The sequence below is a fragment of the Cladophialophora bantiana genome, assembly GCF_000835475.1.
Source record: "Cladophialophora bantiana CBS 173.52 unplaced genomic scaffold supercont1.19, whole genome shotgun sequence".
Classification (NCBI taxonomy): domain Eukaryota; kingdom Fungi; phylum Ascomycota; class Eurotiomycetes; order Chaetothyriales; family Herpotrichiellaceae; genus Cladophialophora; species Cladophialophora bantiana.
The window spans coordinates 150,416-168,729 of NW_015971593.1; the positions used below are offsets into that span (position 1 = coordinate 150,416).

General features: G+C 52.1%; 8 protein-coding genes across 8 annotated transcripts; 5 read left to right on the forward strand and 3 right to left on the reverse strand.

The window, feature by feature from the left end:
• Positions 1–264: 264 nt before the first annotated feature.
• On the reverse strand, positions 265–1,425 carry Z519_10625 (uncharacterized protein; the record flags this gene model as incomplete). Its single annotated transcript, XM_016768341.1, has 1 exon — positions 265–1,425. One exon carries the CDS (start codon positions 1,423–1,425, stop codon positions 265–267), a length of 1,161 nt encoding a protein of 386 aa, XP_016615248.1.
• Positions 1,426–1,736: 311 nt separating this feature from the next.
• Z519_10626 (uncharacterized protein) lies at positions 1,737–2,891 on the forward strand (the record flags this gene model as incomplete). Its single annotated transcript, XM_016768342.1, has 1 exon — positions 1,737–2,891. The coding sequence occupies one exon, from the start codon at positions 1,737–1,739 to the stop codon at positions 2,889–2,891; it is 1,155 nt and encodes a 384-aa protein (XP_016615249.1).
• A 369-nt stretch (positions 2,892–3,260) lies between these two features.
• Positions 3,261–4,100, forward strand: Z519_10627 (uncharacterized protein; the record flags this gene model as incomplete). The annotated part of the gene is made up of 1 exon (XM_016768343.1): positions 3,261–4,100. One exon carries the CDS (start codon positions 3,261–3,263, stop codon positions 4,098–4,100), a length of 840 nt encoding a protein of 279 aa, XP_016615250.1.
• Positions 4,101–4,942: 842 nt separating this feature from the next.
• Positions 4,943–6,994, reverse strand: Z519_10628 (uncharacterized protein; the record flags this gene model as incomplete). Its single annotated transcript, XM_016768344.1, has 1 exon — positions 4,943–6,994. The coding sequence occupies one exon, from the start codon at positions 6,992–6,994 to the stop codon at positions 4,943–4,945; it is 2,052 nt and encodes a 683-aa protein (XP_016615251.1).
• Positions 6,995–7,750: 756 nt separating this feature from the next.
• Z519_10629 (uncharacterized protein) lies at positions 7,751–8,533 on the forward strand (the record flags this gene model as incomplete). Its single annotated transcript, XM_016768345.1, has 1 exon — positions 7,751–8,533. One exon carries the CDS (start codon positions 7,751–7,753, stop codon positions 8,531–8,533), a length of 783 nt encoding a protein of 260 aa, XP_016615252.1.
• Positions 8,534–9,303: 770 nt separating this feature from the next.
• Z519_10630 (uncharacterized protein) lies at positions 9,304–10,305 on the reverse strand (the record flags this gene model as incomplete). The annotated part of the gene is made up of 2 exons (XM_016768346.1): positions 9,304–9,557; positions 9,690–10,305. 2 exons carry the CDS (start codon positions 10,303–10,305, stop codon positions 9,304–9,306), a joined length of 870 nt encoding a protein of 289 aa, XP_016615253.1.
• Positions 10,306–12,155: 1,850 nt separating this feature from the next.
• Positions 12,156–14,184, forward strand: Z519_10631 (uncharacterized protein; the record flags this gene model as incomplete). Its single annotated transcript, XM_016768347.1, has 8 exons — positions 12,156–12,247; positions 12,301–12,324; positions 12,382–12,502; positions 12,551–12,704; positions 12,758–12,977; positions 13,028–13,274; positions 13,370–13,391; positions 13,442–14,184. 8 exons carry the CDS (start codon positions 12,156–12,158, stop codon positions 14,182–14,184), a joined length of 1,623 nt encoding a protein of 540 aa, XP_016615254.1.
• Positions 14,185–14,964: 780 nt separating this feature from the next.
• Positions 14,965–17,877, forward strand: Z519_10632 (uncharacterized protein; the record flags this gene model as incomplete). Its single annotated transcript, XM_016768348.1, has 1 exon — positions 14,965–17,877. One exon carries the CDS (start codon positions 14,965–14,967, stop codon positions 17,875–17,877), a length of 2,913 nt encoding a protein of 970 aa, XP_016615255.1.
• Between the last annotated feature and the right edge of the window lie 437 nt (positions 17,878–18,314).

An 18,314-nucleotide genomic window follows, 5' to 3' on the forward strand; every position in this document is an offset into this window, starting at 1 on the left:
CAGGGACTATTGATGGAGGCGGCTGCCCCTTGCGGAGAACTCCTTGATGAGGCGATCAGGGATGGTGAGAGAAATGACCGAGGCGTACAGTGAAAAGTGAGATGTTGCTATTGTGATCATGCCAGGGCTCGGCGTTGACTGGGTCAATTTCCACATGTCGAGGCAACAGGCTGTAGGCTGCTGGTGCCGTCGCCAAAGCCTCTCGTCAAAAGATAGAGCTAGATCGAGTGCTCAAAGGGTCGGCCATAGTCGGAAGAAAACAATTTACCATCCATATTTGCTTCCAGCCTCCTTTTTGTTTCTCCTCCCGGTGGCAAAGCTTTCTTCGAGTGCCTCTTTCTGCCCAGTAGCGGCGTTTACCAGTTGTTTCAGGCTGTGTTTGCCTGGAGCAATAGCTCGAACTGGATTGTGTTGCACTTGCTCTCCGCTCGCGCGCAAGAGTTCGTTCGCCGCATATTCCTGGTCCGTGTTGAAGTTGACCACGTTGATGGCTGTACCACTTGTCTGGCCGCGGCGCCCGAACAGCTGCCGCCGGTCTGCTTTCGAGAGATTCAGATCAGCAGCGATGGAGTCGAGGGATTGAGGCTGAGAATTTGCTGAGCTAGTGACGGGAACTTCTATTGGTACTAATGGAATGGCGTCTTCAGGAGCTTCATCTGAGAACTCGACGATCTCGTCCTCTTCTTGTTGGTTTTGAGGTTGTGGCGCCGTTGTTGTCCCTCCATCCATGGAGAATAGGCTGACTTTCTTCAGAGGAGGAACAGGCTCGGCAATTCGGGAGTGCGCAGAACCCGCATCACTCGATAAAGCAGCTGTCGCCTCACCTTGCGCTGTCGCAATTGCTGATTTCAGGCCATCAAGCTTCCTTTTTGTCTTCTTACTATTTCGCGCCACGGAGAGTGGTTTGAACATAAAGGGATTTCCTTGTATCGGCTGTGGCTTCGGTACGTCTGTCGCGGGGTCTGCTCGTTTCGGTATCGAAGGTATAGTCTCGTCCGTCTCGAAGTTCGTGCTTTTCCTTTTGTGCTCTTGTTCTGCAAACAAATTGCGTAGCTCTTCATCCGCCTCTCGACTGAAGCCAGGCTCGGCGCCCGTCTTCAGGCTAAAGACTTTCCTTGCAGCAGGCTTTGGAGGGGCTTTGGAATCAGCATCTCGTTTAGGCGCAGGCAGCATAGCGTTGAAACCACTGAACGTCCCCCCTCCACCGCCGATTCGAGGTCGCTTCAGAGCAGGCTCTCCATCTGTGTCACCATTAATGGGCGCATCTTGTAGCTTGACCTGGATCTTTCTGGGGTTCGCTTTGTTGACTATGAAGTTCGTGTTCGTGTTGATGGCGATCTTCGTCGAGGGCTTATCGGTCTTCGGTGGCGGCTGGATCTTCTCGTCTTCTGAGCCTTCGGAATCTGAGTATGCGACCAACGACATCGTTGTGACTTGAGATGTCACAGATGTATCGAAGCAGGTGGATGAAAGGTCAGCGGAAAGCAGGAATATATCAAGGTAGGCTTGGAGGTCACATGACCAATATCTCTGTTTTGCCTGCGTCATTTCAACTTCGGCCTTATTTGCCTTTCGCCTTCGAACTATTGCTATAAGTATCTGACGTTTGAAGACTAACCGAACAATAATCATGCTATATAGTGATTAGAAGCGCCGGCCATCTCATCACACATCATCCATCCAGCTTGACACATATACAGGCCGCCCGAGATACTCTGCGACGCCTCTATCCTCTCATGTTCACCTTTCGGGTGTTCCAGCGAGCTGCCAATCAAGCGGCTTGCCGGCGCTTTCAGCACAGCTCTAAAACTGTTTTCAGGTTCGGACAAGCTTCGCAGTTTCAATCACGGCGGTCTCTCTTTTGGGGTCCCCGCTCGCGTTATAGGCGATTTGGTGATGGCAATGGGTATGGCCAGGAGCAGGGGCAGCAACAGCAATGGAGCAACTTTGGCCCCGTCTTTCGCATGCAGTACCTCTGGCGGAACTACCAGAGGCCGCTGACTGTGATTGGTGTTGGCGGCGGCGTATTCTACGTCTACAACCTTGAAGAGGTCCCAGTCACTCACAGACGACGGTTTAATATGATCTCTCCATCGGCAGAGAAGGAATTCTTCGGCGGGGCTGGAATGTACAAAGCCATCCTGCAAGAATTTCAAGGCAAAATCCTTCCGGCCGACCATCCTTTAACCATGCAAGTTGCCAAAGTTGTTGAAAAGCTGCTTCCAACCACTCGAGGTCTTGCAGGCGATGACTGGCGGGTCCATGTCATCAACGACCCTCGAGAGAAGAATGCTTTCGTAATGCCTGGCGGAAAAGTCTTCGTCTTCTCGGGTATTCTGCCTATTTGCCAGAGTGAGACTGGCCTTGCCGCTGTGTTGGGCCACGAGATTGCTCACAACGTCGCCCACCATGCCGCTGAGAGGGCCTCGAGATCTAGTTTTATCCTCCTCGCTGCTTGGGCTGTTTCCCTTATCTTTGATATCAGCGGCCACTCTGGAAGAACCATCGCTGAGCTGTTACTGTCACTTCCCAATTCAAGAACGCAAGAAGCTGAAGCCGACCGGATTGGCCTCCTTATGATGGCCGAAGCATGCTACGACCCCCGAGGAGCCTTGGACTTCTGGCAACGCATGAAGCAAGCGTCGGAATTCGAGCCACCGCAGTTCTTGTCCACGCATCCCAGCCACTACAACCGTGCTGAGCAAATCAAGAAATGGCTTCCAGATGCGGAGAGAATATATGCAGATACGGGGTGCGGCACTGCAAACGTGTTTGAAAATGCATTCAAGGAAGCCATTGCACTCCATCAGCCTGGAAGAGAAGCACAAGTTAGACAGCAACGACCGATAATGGTGAGACGAAATGACGATGATGACGATGATTTCTTTTGAAGACGAGAGAACCTCTTTCGGACGAAATCATTGCTTCTTTTCTTCAAAGCCATCTTTGGTCAGCTCATACGTTCATTGCAGAATCCACCACACCAGAATCAGATGTATACGAGGCAAGGGGCGCACAGGATTCTAGAGAACCTCACACTAACCCACACGTGACACCCGGCTCCGGTTCGCATTTCCATTAGATATTCTCCGCACTTGCTACTGCTCTAGCTGCATCCATACTGACGTGGCAAGCGCGATACGTCCGGGAAGTATCAAGAACAAGAACGGCATATCTCTCCTCAGCATATCCATCAACTCTCGTCTCATTCAAGAACTCTCCAGCAACTAGGTTCCATCCTCATCCTCAGACCAATCGCAATGACAAGCAAAACAGACGTCCCGGGGGTCGCGCTCATTTCTGGCTCGGGCTCGGGCATCGGCCGAGCAACAGCCCTAGCATTTGCGCAAGCAGGTTGTACTCGTCTTGCCCTTCTAGACCTGAACGAAGAGGGCCTCTTGACCACCAAAGAACTCATCGAGGAGGCCGTTGGAAGCAATACCTCACTCAAAGTCCACGTTTTTCAATGTGACGTTTCCAACCCGGACAGTGTCACGCGAGCCTACACCGGTGCAAAAGAAACCTTCAGCCGTCTCGACTATGCCGTACACTGCGCGGGAGTCATCTTCTTTGGCCGTTCAACTGACTTCTCGCTGGAGGATTTCGACAAGCAGAACAATGTGAATTACCGCGGCCTGTGGCTATGCTCCCGCGAAGCCCTGCGGATCATGCGATCCCAGTCTCTAGATTGTGACGCATATCCCGAAGCTCAGATTCCGCCGACTCGCGCCCAGCGTGGTAGTATTGTTAACATCTCCTCCGGCCTCGCATTAGTGTCGCAGTCCAACTGCCCTGCTTACAGCGGCGCCAAGGCTGGTGCGTTAGCAGTTAGCCGCTCTGATGGGATTGACTATGCTTCCGAACGCATTCGCGTCAACGCCGTCTTACCGGGCATCGTGGATTCGCCGATGACGAACCCTGACCCGGAAACCAGGAAGTGGCTTGAAGCGAATCCGGTCCAGAGCACGCCGATGAGGAGATTCGGATTGCCAGAGGAAATCGCCGACGTGTGTGTGTTTCTAGCGGGGAACAAGGCGAGCTTTGTCACCGGAGCTGGTTGGTGTGTCGATGGTGGCTTCATTGCCGGGATGGCATATTGAACGAGAAGGCTAGGCCATTGAAGGAGAGATCTACTTTCTGTTTTCCTCTCGATACGACAGATAATCTGGATAAGGACCACTAATCCTCTGGACCACAATTGTTTCTCCTCTCCTCAAATCTAAATGTCGAGTCTCCCCCCAGTAGACGAACCGACTCGATACGATTGCCATTCTCTCTAGTTCCTCGCTAGTCCATCACACCATACATGCAATCTATATCAGGCCCATCCCTTTCATATGTCTCTCAAGACGAATAAAGGTGAGGAAAAAGAAAGAAAGCCTACAGAAGAAGTCTAGCACAAGTACATATCAGCGTAGTGTAGCTTAGCAAAAACGCAGCCCTAGTCCATTTCAACTCGGCGGGTGCCGCTGTTAGAGTAGCAGATGGGTATGTTTGTATGAATTTTCGTACGTAGATAGATGTGGAAGCAGGTAGACATCGTCTGTGAACAGTTGCTTGGGGAACGTCTCTTCCGGAGATCAAAAATGAGACACGTATGTCACATTGGTTTCCCTCCCTCCTCATTTTGTCGTGTAGTATATGTATATATATAGCTAGGTATGTACTCCGTCAATGCGTCGATAATCCAACGAGCAAACAAACAAACAAACAAACCAGACCTAACCAGAAACCTGTGTGATTGGCAGAGAAAGAGGTCGACGGTACCTAAGATACCCAGTGCAATGCAACAAACTGGACAACATGTGCGGAGTAAAAGAGGATATGTACGTATTCCGTGCGCCAGGGGCATTTGGTCCATTCTGAGACAGACAGTTGTCCTTCTCGTGAGCCCCTGTTCCATACTCGAACGCGATACCCCGTGGGCCCTTCCCTACACGACCTACATTAGCTGCGGTCCCCGATGAGGGGGGCTCGCAGCCGGACTGCCTTCCTGGATTTTCGTCCGCAACATCTTCACATACGTACTTTGACTGTTGGGGCTTGCACTTAGCAGATTAAAGAGGTGCCGTAGCTCCTGACTGTCAGACCAATATGTGTTAGCGATCGTCAGCGCATCCATCAATGTATATGCAACCTCGAACAGTTTTTCGAAGATGCCTAGCCCATGCACTAAGATCGCGTTGTGTGTCAAGCCGCTGATAGCTGCGCACAGGTCCTTCGCGATGGTGATGGGATACGTGGAGGTGAAGATCGGGTCAGAGGCGCTGTAGCTGATCAGGCCCTGACGCATTGATGCCTGCCAGAAAATCAATCTCAGCCAGTGATGGGTGATGAGGACGTCGGCCTTTTGAATATCCGTCATGGGGAAGTTTTCAAAAGACATTTCGTTGAGCGAATGCTGAATTGCCGCGATGTTGTCGTACGGCTCGTAGCCCGAAGATACGGACTCGAAGGATGTGGTACTCCAAAGTTGGACGAACTTCTCGTCGAGGATAGAGAAGAGGTTGACCAGAGCAGTGAATCCTGCAAGGATAATTCCGTCCTGTTCATCGAAATACTCATTGGACAGAAGAGGCAACCGAGAGATCTGGGCGCGTTTGTTACGAAGTATCGCCAGGCCACGTTCTGTGATGAATAGCAAGGCGAAGGTTCGCCTGGAACAGATTGCTTGAATATCATCCATACCGAAATACGTTGATTCGAGATGTAGGCCTTGTTCAATGGCCATGGAAATGGCCTCGCGAAGGTACAACTCGTGAGATCGAGGCTTTTTGAGTTCAAACAGCGCCACGCTGATATGGTAGCTGGCTTGTATTGACAGAAGTGTAGCCGACTCTGCCCAGTCATACTGACCTCGCAAACGGAAACACAGTTCCACAAATTGCTTTCCGAGTTGCATTTTCTTATCCAATGAAAGGTCTGACTGAGGGGCCGCGTGAAGAACCGTGTTGGCGCAAATTGATAAGACCAGGATCTTCTCTTCATTGGATAGTTCATCAAATCTATTGAGGCGTTGAAGAAATGAGCTTTCGTGAATGGTAGGCCGTATCGGGTAGAGATGTCTAAAATATTGACGAATGCACAGGGTCATGAGGTTTGCCGACAATTCGAATTCCGCTGCCAATGCTAGTATCTGATGCGGACTTTGGAAATCTCCAGAGTCGCTTCGATATAACGACCTGGGTCTGTGAAGCGGCATAGGCGAGCTTGTAGCGGTTAGAGTCGGGGAAGGTGCGCTGGTGGGAGCACTGGTAGGAGCTCGGTTCAATATAGCCTCCAGGGAGGTGGGTTTGGTGAGAGGTGTTGGACTCCTTGATGGCGTTTGTGCATTTGATCTTGGAGGGAGCGCACGGGAAACTGGAGGATACGTCTCCTGGAAGATTTCTTGGGCGAGATCCCTGATGGACATGTATCCATTGGGCGAACGGGGCGCTTGGAACTGCAGGAGCTCCGAAGTTTGCATCTGCCATGATGCAGGAAATTGAATGCCTGCTTGAGAAAATTCTTTATGCAAAGTCGGATCGAATGCAGCGCCATTCTGATAGACGGGAAAGGACCTCGGGACAACGGACGGATCTGAGGTTGGGCCGTACGAGTCGCCAAAATATGAGCTCGTAGGAGAGCTCAATGACGAGGCAAGAGGACTGTCGTGTGCCACTGCTCTGTTCAAAGACGGGATATGTAGTTGCAACTGAGGCAGGTCGAGTGGCGGGAATGTTTGCTCTTGCGGCGGAGACATGGCCTGGCTTTCATCTCGCAGTTTTGCGAGGACAGAACCTGATCCCTTTTTTGGCCCTCTCTTCTTTCGCGCAATCTCTCTTGTGCATCTCAGTCCCGACGATACGCACCGCTCGCAAGGCTCGTCTTTGGAGCATTTTACTTTCCTCCTTCTGCAAGCGTCACAGGGTAGGAGGGGTTGGTACGACTCAGCCGTGGTTGGAGCATCAGCCTGGTCTTCGAGGGAGTCTGCCATCAACGACAGATTGTCCATAAGGTTGGCCCGAATGCGCTCAGGGCAGTTGCAGAAGAACACGGCCAGACGTCCGTCCCCCTGGGCCTCGAGTCATACACGCGCTGGCAGCTGTCTTGTTGAATTGAGGTGTTGGGATTAGCGCAGACAGCCTGACTCTATCCTTCACTGAAGGTAGTCCAAACTGGCGAGTCTCAAAAGAAGAGGGTGGAAGGAAGGGCCAAATTGAGATTTGAGGAGTTGGACGAACGCAGTGGGCCGGTGCAGAAATGGAGAGAGCAGCATCACTTAAGCGGCGCCCAACATGTGCGTCGTGTGATGCGAACCTCGACTTGTCATGGCAAGGCATCCTGGGCAATCCCAACACCCCTCGTCCCCGGAAAAGCAATGCGCTGTGTTTGCGTGGGGGGAATCTAGCCAAACAGATCGGCTGCCAGTAAACTGGAACGCTTGGAGGGGTAAAAGCTGGGGAAAGCTACTTAGGTTAGTGGTCTAGGGGCAGACACCGCCTATGCCTACCTCTTGTAGGTAGTCCTGGTAGCCTTAGGCTCACCTAACTATTTTTGGCGGGTGTCTGCAAGTGCTGTCCGGCTTCCCAAGGTTTGTACAAGGAAGGGAGCCAAGCTCTTTCCACCCTTCGCAGCCTGTTCCTGAAACGAACCAGTCGTCCTGCAATATTATGCAAAGGTCCCGCATCCGCGCTCCTTTTCCATCAGATCGATCGTCACCGCAACCAAAGGTACTTACAACGACCTTCTTTCTCTTGGATTACCATCAATGGCGTCCGCTTCAGTCGTGGCCACCTCACCTCCTTTCACACTGGACGCTGGCACCGCCTTCTCCCTCGCCGTTGCCTTTTCTCTGATGCCATCAGCACAACTACTGGCCGCCTATGCCCTTCCCAGATCCACACCTCGAAAGCTTTACCTGCTCTTCCTGTGGCATGCTTATGATTTCCTCACCCATTTCATCATTGAGGGCAGCTTCTTGTACCATTGTTTCTTCTCCTATGCGCAGTTGCCGCCGCAAACCGCCGACGTCTCACATCCAGCATCTTGGGGCGGTGAGCGGCAAGCCTACCTGTTCAATCGACCCGACCGTCGATATGGTGCCTCATACTCCCAAGAGCCCATGGCCAGACTGTGGCAGGAATACGCAAAAGCTGATCGAAGATGGGGAGGCGCAGACCTGAACGTCATATCACTGGAAATTCTCACCGTCGGACTGGCTGGACCTGCTGCTGTGTACATATGCTATCTGGTTTCCAAGATTGCCAACACCACGGATGAAACTATCAAAAGTCGCTGTCAGTCCCGACTCTGGTTTACAGCGATCATTCTCGCGACCGGGGAGCTGTATGGAGGATTTATGACTTTTGCTCCTGAGTGGCTGAGCGGCAGCAACGCGCTGGCCAGCGACGACCCCATCTATCTCTGGCTGTACTTGGTCTTTTTCAACATGTTGTGGGTCTTCATGCCTTTCTTGATTCTGTATGCAGGTTTCCAAGAGATCTCCACCGCCTTTGCGATCAAAAGCCCGTCCGCGAAAAAGACGACATAAGCCTATTACCCCGGACCAGACAGAATGAAACACTGGCCCAGGATCAATCAACTACACTACTAGTAGTACTTCACAATGTCATGAGTGTTGCTTCTTCCGCCAAGCCGGCCATACAGCACATTATCAACAGCTCCGGCCCCGATCATGACTTTGTATTTTTCAGGGCCGGAATTTGTGTCAACATTTCCCGATTCGCAAAGTGCAACAGCAGTAATGAGACCTCAACTGGCTACACTTTGAATTCTGGGATCTGCGGCAAAAGTTCATGTTCTATCGGGTTTGGTGGGTGGGGCCCTTTCCTTCCTCTTCGACAATGATATGTGCTTGTTGTTGCCCGAGGTTCTAATAGAAGAATTGATGCATCATCATACCATGATGTTGCCACTCAATCAACTATTAGCCAATACCTTGTGTTAGCAGGAGGTCTCGCCATATCATCATTCAACAATTAGATCCCATGGGCGTTGCGAGATACTCATGGAGCAAGCAACAGCTGTGAGATCTACTTGTTGGGAGGAAGGGAAAGGTAACATTAGACCTGGTAGGATTTGAATTTTGTTGTCTGTGTACATGAGAGAAGGAGAGTATGGTTCGATCCGTAGTGGAACAGAACTTTTTTTGCCCCGGAAACTTTTGCAGTATCTTAGGTTGTTCGTGTGCTACATAAGAGTCAGGTGAGGCAGATTACAGAGTGGTTAGGATCTAACTTGGCTATAAATGAATACTGTCACACTCCCTTGGCCATGGTGCCAGTCAGATTCTGGAGCCATTTACCCTCTTTGCAACGCAGGTAACCTCAACATGGCCACGACAGGCGCCACCGTCAAATCCTCATCAGGAACATCAACCTCGATGATCAGTACGGCTTTCCAGCCATTGCGCTCATACAGCCTGGACCCAGCCGGTCGTGCAAACAACCACGTCACGATATTTTCGCCGTCGGCAACTTCAATACCCCAGTTGAGCAGCCTCTGTCCGATTCCCTGCCGTTGGTACGATGGGTGCACGACCAACCAGTGGAGATCTGCGGGCGTGGATTATCCAGGGTCAGCGAACGTGCCAAAGAGGCATGCTTATGAGGATGTCATTCCAACGTCTTCAGGATCTCGGGGAATGGGGGCGACGATTCTGAGGAGAGTGTTTTGCATGAACCTACATAAATGCCGCTTCCCCCTGATGGTACCGACGTAAGCATTGCCCAGTTTCCGAGTCAATTCCGCGTCCGGATTTGCGTAGAATGGCTTTGGTTTTCCTACTGGGCTAGGAACACCGTCGCCCCGAGTAATGGCATGATCCCTTGGCACGCCAACGGCAATTCCAGTACTGACACCTTCCGACGTGGGCGCCGGTGTGATACTTGTCTCTAGGGGCGTCCGCTCCGCTGTCCCAGTTTTTGACGCGAACGGGTCCATCTTAGCCACTTCGACGTATCCCTTCGTCCACAGCGTGAAGCCCACGATGGTTTCCAGCTGCTCCCCTTGGCTTTCCGTGCTGGCGGTGCCCTCGAGATCTATGGTTGGATCTTTCCTCGGAACTGGCGAGGCAACGGCCTTGAACAAAAAGAACCGTCCCCGGTCATCTCGCAAAGCTTCGGTTAGCTTCTCAATAGTGTTGTCATACACATTCTTTGCCATGTACCGGTTCCGAAACTCATGGAAGGCATCTGGTTTTAATGCTGCGTCGGCGAGGCTGGCGCAAGTTGGGATGTCGGTCTCGGATGTGATTGGTTTGATGGTTATTGTGGTCCATGATTGTGACGGAGAGGAAGTCATGTTTATTGAGCAATGGCCAATCTTCTGGTTGTGCCTCCTTAGGTCGGGATCGATTCTGTTGAAACTATCAACAATCAAGTTTCCCCTTCGCTGGAGGATTAATCTGGGTTGAGAAATGCTCCAGGACACGATTTCCATTCCTCCTCCCTGCGTGTTTGAGAGAAGCTGTGATCAATTGACGACTCAGAATTATGACTCCTCATGTCAAGCGCCGGCCAATCGCATTCTGCCAAAGTCTCCGGTATCGACTTCGATTAAGTCGTTCAAGTTGCCATTAATGCAGCTTACCGTTTTTAAAGATGAGTATATTCGAAGAGACGAAAAAAATCCGCGGCAGAGCAATGAGTCCTTTTGTTCCCGTCCCAGCAAGTGTGCAAAGAGTTCGGAACTTTAGCTGCCACTGGGTGGCTCGAACGTATCCTTTCTCCTCGCTAAGAGGCAAAAAGCTTCGAGTTCTTACGACGCGCAAGAGGCGATAAACATTGAGCTGAGGGCTTGAAAGAAATAACTATCACTCTTTGGAACCGTGCCAACCCACACACTCATCGCCTCCAAGCACATTGTAGGTGGAAGCACTGTTGGGAAATGGAAATCTAGTATTGGAGATCAGCCAGGACAACTTGAACTGTATGAAAAGAATCAGGTTGCGACCGAGGCAGTCAGCGAGATGGATTCTAGTTGGATTGCAACCCTTTTCTACCTTTTGTGAGTCTGTTAAGAACTCAATGGGATTCTATTGGTGATGCGACAGACCTTGAAGATGGTGAGGCTGCGTGATCAGCAACCGACCACCAACACGTGTGGACGATCCGGCGAGAGGTCTAAAGGGCTCATCTCGGACAGGAAGATGAATTTGGATACATACTGCGCTGCGAGGTCTACGCGAGTCATGGATATACGGCTCGACGGCACTCCCCATGTATCTTGTGGCTAATGTCGGATATGTGGTGCCGCCAACAGCCAGTCCCTTTGACTCTCGCTCAGAGATAGACCGAGTCCGCGCAGGGTGTGCAAACGTCCAACGTGTATAGATTGGTGCGCTTGCATCAATTTAAGGCGACGAGGTTGCATCGAACAACATAACAGGAATTGACGTGAGGGGGGAAGTGATGGTCGCATCCATAGACGAGAGGGACGATTGATCGACGGTCTGTTGCATTCAGGCCTCCACGAGGTTGGAGCCTGCCGTGCCTTGATAGCCGTGGTGGAACAATACTGCGTGCTGGGGAGTTGTGAGAAGGGCAGAAAAGGGAATGATCTCCGCCCTGCCCCTGGACTGAATGTGGTCAGTGGCGCAGATGACGCACAAGGGTCTTTTTGCTGGTGGCACTGAGGAGTCTTTTAGCTTTGGTGATTTTCCAGCCAAGAAGAGCTAAGGCCCGCTAAGACAAAGCCAAGATACAATAAACGAGTGCTATTGGCTCAAATGACGGAATGGGGCCTGCGAAGCAGAGAGCAAGCATCAAACGCTGATTCGACGAGAGCCTCGAGCCCGGTCTCCACTACATCATGCGCTCTGCCTCCTCCAGTTTCTCCCCCGTCTCCCCACAAACCATAGACGAGTGCGCACCAGGTTGTGTCAACCATGGAAGCAGAGCACGAAGAGGTGGCGCCATGTAACACTTCTCCGCCAGAGGCCACAGGAACATCCTCGATTACCTGCGCTGTCACACGTTGCAAATGGCAAATCTGGTCCAATTCCTCGATATGTTCGGCCCTTATTCTTCCTTTGCGGAAGTACAAGAACACGGCTTCTTCCTCCCATCGTTGCTAGTTTCTCCTCTCACCTCTGTGAACCTCTCACTGCGCCTTGTCTTCCCTGAGCACGCCCACAGCGGCCGGCCGCGATCATGTATCAGATAGGCAACATCTACTTCATCACAGCCATCGCCGTAATCGGCGGTGGCCTGTTTGGTTTCGATATCTCATCCATGTCTGCCATGTGAGTAGTGATCACAGATACCAACAAAATGACCCTGACTGACTCTCCGCCAGCATCGGAACGAACCAGTATAAATGGTACAGACATGCAATCATACTCTCGAGTGCAAGACACCGACTGACTTATTCTCCCAGCTACTTCAATCAAGGCCCCAATGGGCCTCCACAGTGCTCTGGTCCTCGATCCGATGTCCAGGGCGGCATTACTGCTTCTATGCCCGGCGGCTCATTCGTTGGCGCTTTGACATCTGGCTTCGTATGTTGTGAACGCATCGGGTTGTGATTCAGACTAACAATTGCGTAGCTGTCTGATATCTTTGGACGAAAGAGAGCCATCCAAATCGGCGCCGTCATCTGGTGTATTGGTTCCATTATTGTCTGCGCTTCTCAGAACATTGGTATGCTTGTCGTTGGCCGCTTCATCAATGGATTCAGCGTTGGCATCTGTTCAGCCCAAGGTACTTCTATCATCTTTCCAACCTCGAGAATGTGTGTCTGACATTCGATCTAGTTCCCGTCTATGTGTCCGAATTGGCACCTCCCAGCAAGCGAGGAAGGGTCGTGGGGGCTCAACAATGGGCAATTACGTGGGGTATTTTGATCATGTTCTACATTAGTTATGGCTGCAGCTTCGTCTCTGGACCCGCCGCGTTCCGTATCCCATGGGGCTTGCAGATGATTCCTGCCGTCATTCTTTTCTTTGGGTTGTTCTTTCTCCCGGAAAGTCCCAGGTACAACCACCCATCCAAAGTCGTGGTGACAGATGCTAATGTCACTGCAGATGGCTTGCACGCAAAGATCGCTGGGAAGATTGCCACAACGTTTTGGCCCTTGTACATGGAAAGGGGAACCGTGAGGCGCCATTTGTCCTGCTTGAGCTTAACGAGATTCGGGAGATGTGTGAATTTGAACGAAGAAACGCCGATGTCAGCTACCTGGAGCTTTTCAAACCAAGGATGATTAACCGAACGCACATCGGAGTCTTCACCCAGATCTGGTCTCAGCTTACCGGAATGAATGTCATGATGGTAAGTTCTCCTTCCGGCTCAGAGACTGTCCCTTCCTGGATGCAGTCTGCTTTATTCGCTCCATCGATGTGAGTACAGGCTAACCGATACTCCAGTACTACATCACCTACGTTTTCGGTAAGAAAGTCTTTCATCGGCGCTGTGAAATTTACTGACACGTGTCATAGGTATGGCCGGTCTCACCGGCAACACTAACCTCGTGGCCTCGTCAATCCAATATGTCATCAACGTGTTGATGACCATTTTTGCGCTGATATTCCTTGACCGATGGGGACGTCGCTGGCCCCTAATGATTGGCTCTACCTTCATGGCCATTTGGATGTACGCAAATGCCGGTTTGATGGCCTCATATGGTAAACCAGCTCCTCCTGGAGGAGTCGATCACGTGCCAGAGGAGTCCTGGCAAATCCACGGTGGTGCAGCTAAAGGAGTCATCGCCTGCACATATTTGTTCGTCGCGTCGTTCGCGCCCAGTTGGGGCCCGGTATCGTGGATCTATCCACCTGAGCTGTATCCTCTCCGCGTGCGAGGCAAGGCAGTGGCACTTACAACCTCAGCCAACTGGATCTTCAACTTTGCGCTGTCGTACTTCGTTCCTCCGGCCTTCGTCAACATCCAGTGGAAGGTCTACATCATCTTTGGCGTCTTCTGCACCGTGATGACAATCCACGTCTTCTTGTGTTTCCCTGAAACGGCCGGCAAGACGCTCGAAGAGGTCGAGGAGATCTTCCTGAGCGACGTCAAACCATGGAACACCCACGTCGACTACCAGAAGATCAGGAGGGAGGAGGCCGGCGAAGTCGATACCGAGAAGCGACTGAGCTACGCAGTTCACCGCGAGCGTGGAGATAGTGACCATGCTGAGGTTGGCCAGCAGACTCGGGAGATTGCGAAGAACGAGGCTGCATGATTCAATCGCACCCATGCAACACCCGCGGACATAGGGTCTCCGATCCCTCCCCTTCTAACGCGAGGACGGCCGACTCAGCATATCTTGAAACGAACAGATGGGGTGTGGTGCGAAGAAGTTTCTGATGGTCGGGACTAACGGGGACCTGCTGCAGACTGGAAGTTGGGGTTGGGTTCGGCTTAGCTCCGATACGCATTTATTGTTATCTTCACCTTGAAACTCAAGGAGCCTAGTTAAAAAAAAATGATATTTTTTGGGTCTTCTACTCCTGGCCTGGTGAAGTACATCTAAAAGCAATGCGCTTAGAGGTGGCGTTGCAGCCCGATTCAAAATAAGGCGGAGGGAAGCAAGGCCTGCTGTGACGATGGACGCATCTAGGAGCCAGATTCAGCTAGCGAAACGAACTGCTCCAGTTAATAGTAACAAAAAGTAAAAATAGCCGTCGTGCTTTAGGCAGGCGAAGTGCAAAGGTCGCCTCTCTTGGTGCTTGGGAGTCTGGGCTGGGCGCCGCGGGATCAGCGAAGAGGAGTAATACACAACTGTGACACTCAGGACACTCCACCACACCCATGTCACTTCTGCTGCTGCCCATCTTTTTCAGCTCGCCGACGCCTTTTTCCTAACTTTTCTCTCGCTCCCTTCCTTCCTCGCAGTCGCCAAATTCCACTATATACGACGTATTCATCATGACGGTGCTAGGCGCTCAAACTGCCCGAGATTGAACCCACAACATCCATCCAAAAGCCGGATCGTGCATGGTATCATGACCTCGAAGAGCTTATGGCTGCCATCACCGAAAACCCCACGACAGGCCTTCTCAACCTTGAGAAAGAGCTCGTCTGTTTCATTTGTACCGAAGTCCTCTACCAACCGCTGACCCTTCTCGACTGCCTGCACACCTTCTGCGGCTCTTGTCTGAAGGAATGGTTCTCTCACCAATACCGCAAAGCGATCCACTCACGTACCCCATCGTCCACGAACCCGTACACTTGCCCAACATGTCGCGCCCCTGTCAAAAATGCCCGGCCATATGCGAAGATCAATACCTTGTTGGAAATGTTCTTGATCGCAAACCCTGACAAGGATAGGACTCCAGAAGAGAAGGCCGAGATGTCGCAGGCGTATAAACCAGGAGATGAGATTCTCCCAAAGGTCGAAAATCACAGGAGACGGGAGAGAAGAAGGCGCGAAGAAGAGGAGTCGGCGCCGGCAGATTCGAGGAATGGGGATGGCGGACACCGCGAGAGAAGCAGACGTGACCAACACTTGGACCCCGCTTCGGCTGATACCAGACGAGGCACCAGTGGAAGCAGCAGGAGTCGGGAGCGAAGAGAGACAGCAGAAAGACAAAGAGATGCCGACCGCCGCCAGATACATGAACAGCAGCCCGCTTCAGACGCGAACTCCCCTCGGCCGCGGACAGCAGCCTCTTCCAATTCGGCGGATCTATCTTCACTATCTCCTCCACCCAGCTCACCTAGGCATCCCGAGGCCGTCGAGGCGCGTCAAAGGGGTGCCCGAACTGTGGCTCATCAAGCAAGTCTGATATCCATTGTGAGCGCTTCGGAAAGCGGCACTGGCACTGGTGATAGTTTGGACGAGGCGCGGCTAATGCAAGAGATTCTGGCCGAAGGCCTTTTGGACGGCATCAATATCGATGAATTGACAGAACAAGAGCAGGACGCGCTTAGTGAAACCATCGCCGAACGTATCAGGCAATTGCACCCGGAGAGACTTCGTCGACCAGGTTCAGATGACAGTAGGCATGACAGTCATGGGGATACGACGAGGCCGCCGGCTTCACAAATTGAAGAACCCGCTCGTCGTTCTCGTCAGTCACCTAGGAATAACAATCGCGAATGGACGCAGCCAAGTTCACGATCGAGTCATAATGTGGTCATCGGGGGTAACGAGTCCCGACCTCGAACAGCTTCGTCTCAGTCAGCAGCTGAACAGTTATTGACGCCGCCGCATACTTCGGCTCAACGACGGCGAGCCTCTGATGAGAGTCGAAGAAGCGAGACTTCTGTACTGAGAACAGAGCGAACGCCTCATCCTGCAGCGAGGTCGGCAACGGATCTCTCCAACAGGCCTTCCTCAAATGCGAGTAGTGCGGCTCGCATTCAGCAACTCCAGCAACTCCCACATGCACACAGGTCAAACACAGAGCCCCGGACCTCTCCGAGAGCCTCTGACGTGTGGCAAGCTGCTGGTGGACGTAATATATCTAGTCCGCCACAAGTTGCCTCGCCGGCTCAACAGTCTCCAAGGCCTGATTCTGCCCAGCCCCTCATGTCGAGCGTCGCGATCGGTCCTGTTCCTACCTCAATTCCAACTCTGGACCCAGCAGCTCGTGCTCCTGAACCAACGGAGTTATCCGCTGGCAATGCCTCGAACAGGTCTGAGGAACCCTATGTTGCGTGCTCGCGGTGTTCTCGTCCGAACATCCAGTACGAAGTGCACAAGCATTGTGCTCCTTGCAAGGTTGATCTTTGCCTGCGGTGCTACAGAAGCGGGCGGGGATGCAATCACTGGTTCGGCTTTTATCGCTCCGCCATGCTCAAATTCAATGCTTCCCATCCGCCAAATCGGAACAATCAGTCTGTCGGACTGCCTCACTTGTTGGTTGGTCGGCAACATCAGAGGCCCTCCAGACGACATAGTACAACTCCGGATGCATCCTCGCGCTTGAGAGAGGGAAACTTCTGTGATCGGTGTGGTAGTTTTGCGAACGATTACTTCTGGTCGTGTGACTACTGCAATGAGGGCGAGTGGGGGTTTTGCAACGATTGTGTGAATACTAACCATTGCTGTGATCATCCCTTGTTGCCAGTGGCCTACAAATCTTCCGACTTGAACGCCGCAAGCTCTCGATTAGGAGGAGGCCCGGCTGCTGTCACATTGAGCCCATACAGTGCTGGCGGGCGCGATGTCTCCCCTGCTCAGAGCGCAGCCTCGAGCGTTACTTCCGCAGCTGGGCCTTACCCTGGTGTCCGGCCCGACTTTTTACCATTGGATGTTAAAACTAATTGCGACATCTGCTCTCGATCGATTTCGCCTCAAGAGACCCGGTACCATTGTCCTACGCACCCGACTCCCTCTCCAGAAAATCCTGGCCTGAAAGGTGATTACGATATATGCAGCACTTGCTACGGTCGCTTCGTCGAGACGGGCCAGATCAAGCATGAAGATGGACCGGATGGCTGGCGTCTCTGTCCCGACGGACACCGAATGATTGCTGTGGCATTTGAACGGGATGACGAGGGCAACGAACGTCGAATCATCACTCGTGATATTGTTGGCGGTGTGCAAATGACGGATGCAGACATGGCGGCGTGGAAACTAGCGATGAAAAATCTGCACCGTGTTGATAGAGCAACCCTTTCCGCTGTGCGAGGCGACTGGAGCTGGCGAGAAGACGAAGCCGGAACGCGACGCAAAACTCGAGCTAGAGCCGCCACTCTGCCACGCTCAGGGGTGCAGCTCCCTCCGGATGGCGGCTGGGGTAAAGCTTACATCGCCCGGTGGAGTTATTACCCTCCTGAAGATGACAATACGGCCAAGGGCGAGCTGATGTTCCCGAAACATGCTAGTGTACACGAGGTGGAGGAAATCAATGATGAGTGGTGGTTTGGGGTGTACGCCGGGGATGCAGGCGTGTTTCCGGCGATATTCCTGAAAAGCAGGACTTGATGAAGCCTGGGAATATACGGCCATGATATTGAGTCCCAGCATTCATATTCAGGATCGATTTGGAGGACGAGTTTTATATTCTGTCTGGATCTCATGTGGGACGTGATATGACTTGGACACGAGTTAACGAAAACATACGTACCTAGGTAATCATGACTAGTTTTTAAGGTAGAGAGATACCTGGCTCCGAGCCTTGAGACCAAAGTAAATGGATCTGAAAACGGGAGGGACAAATCCATCCATCCTATGTGCTTCACTTCGCCTGAGCCTTATGTGTTGTGCCTCGTATACGCCGTGTCGACCTCGTTTTATCTAATTAGCATCGCCGTCTGAATACTCAGTATAGAGAACCTAATGGAGAGGGATCAGAGGGTTCGAAGAAACACTTGGCTTTCTCGGTATCATTTCGCTGGGAGGTGAGGCCTCGGGCGCCCCCA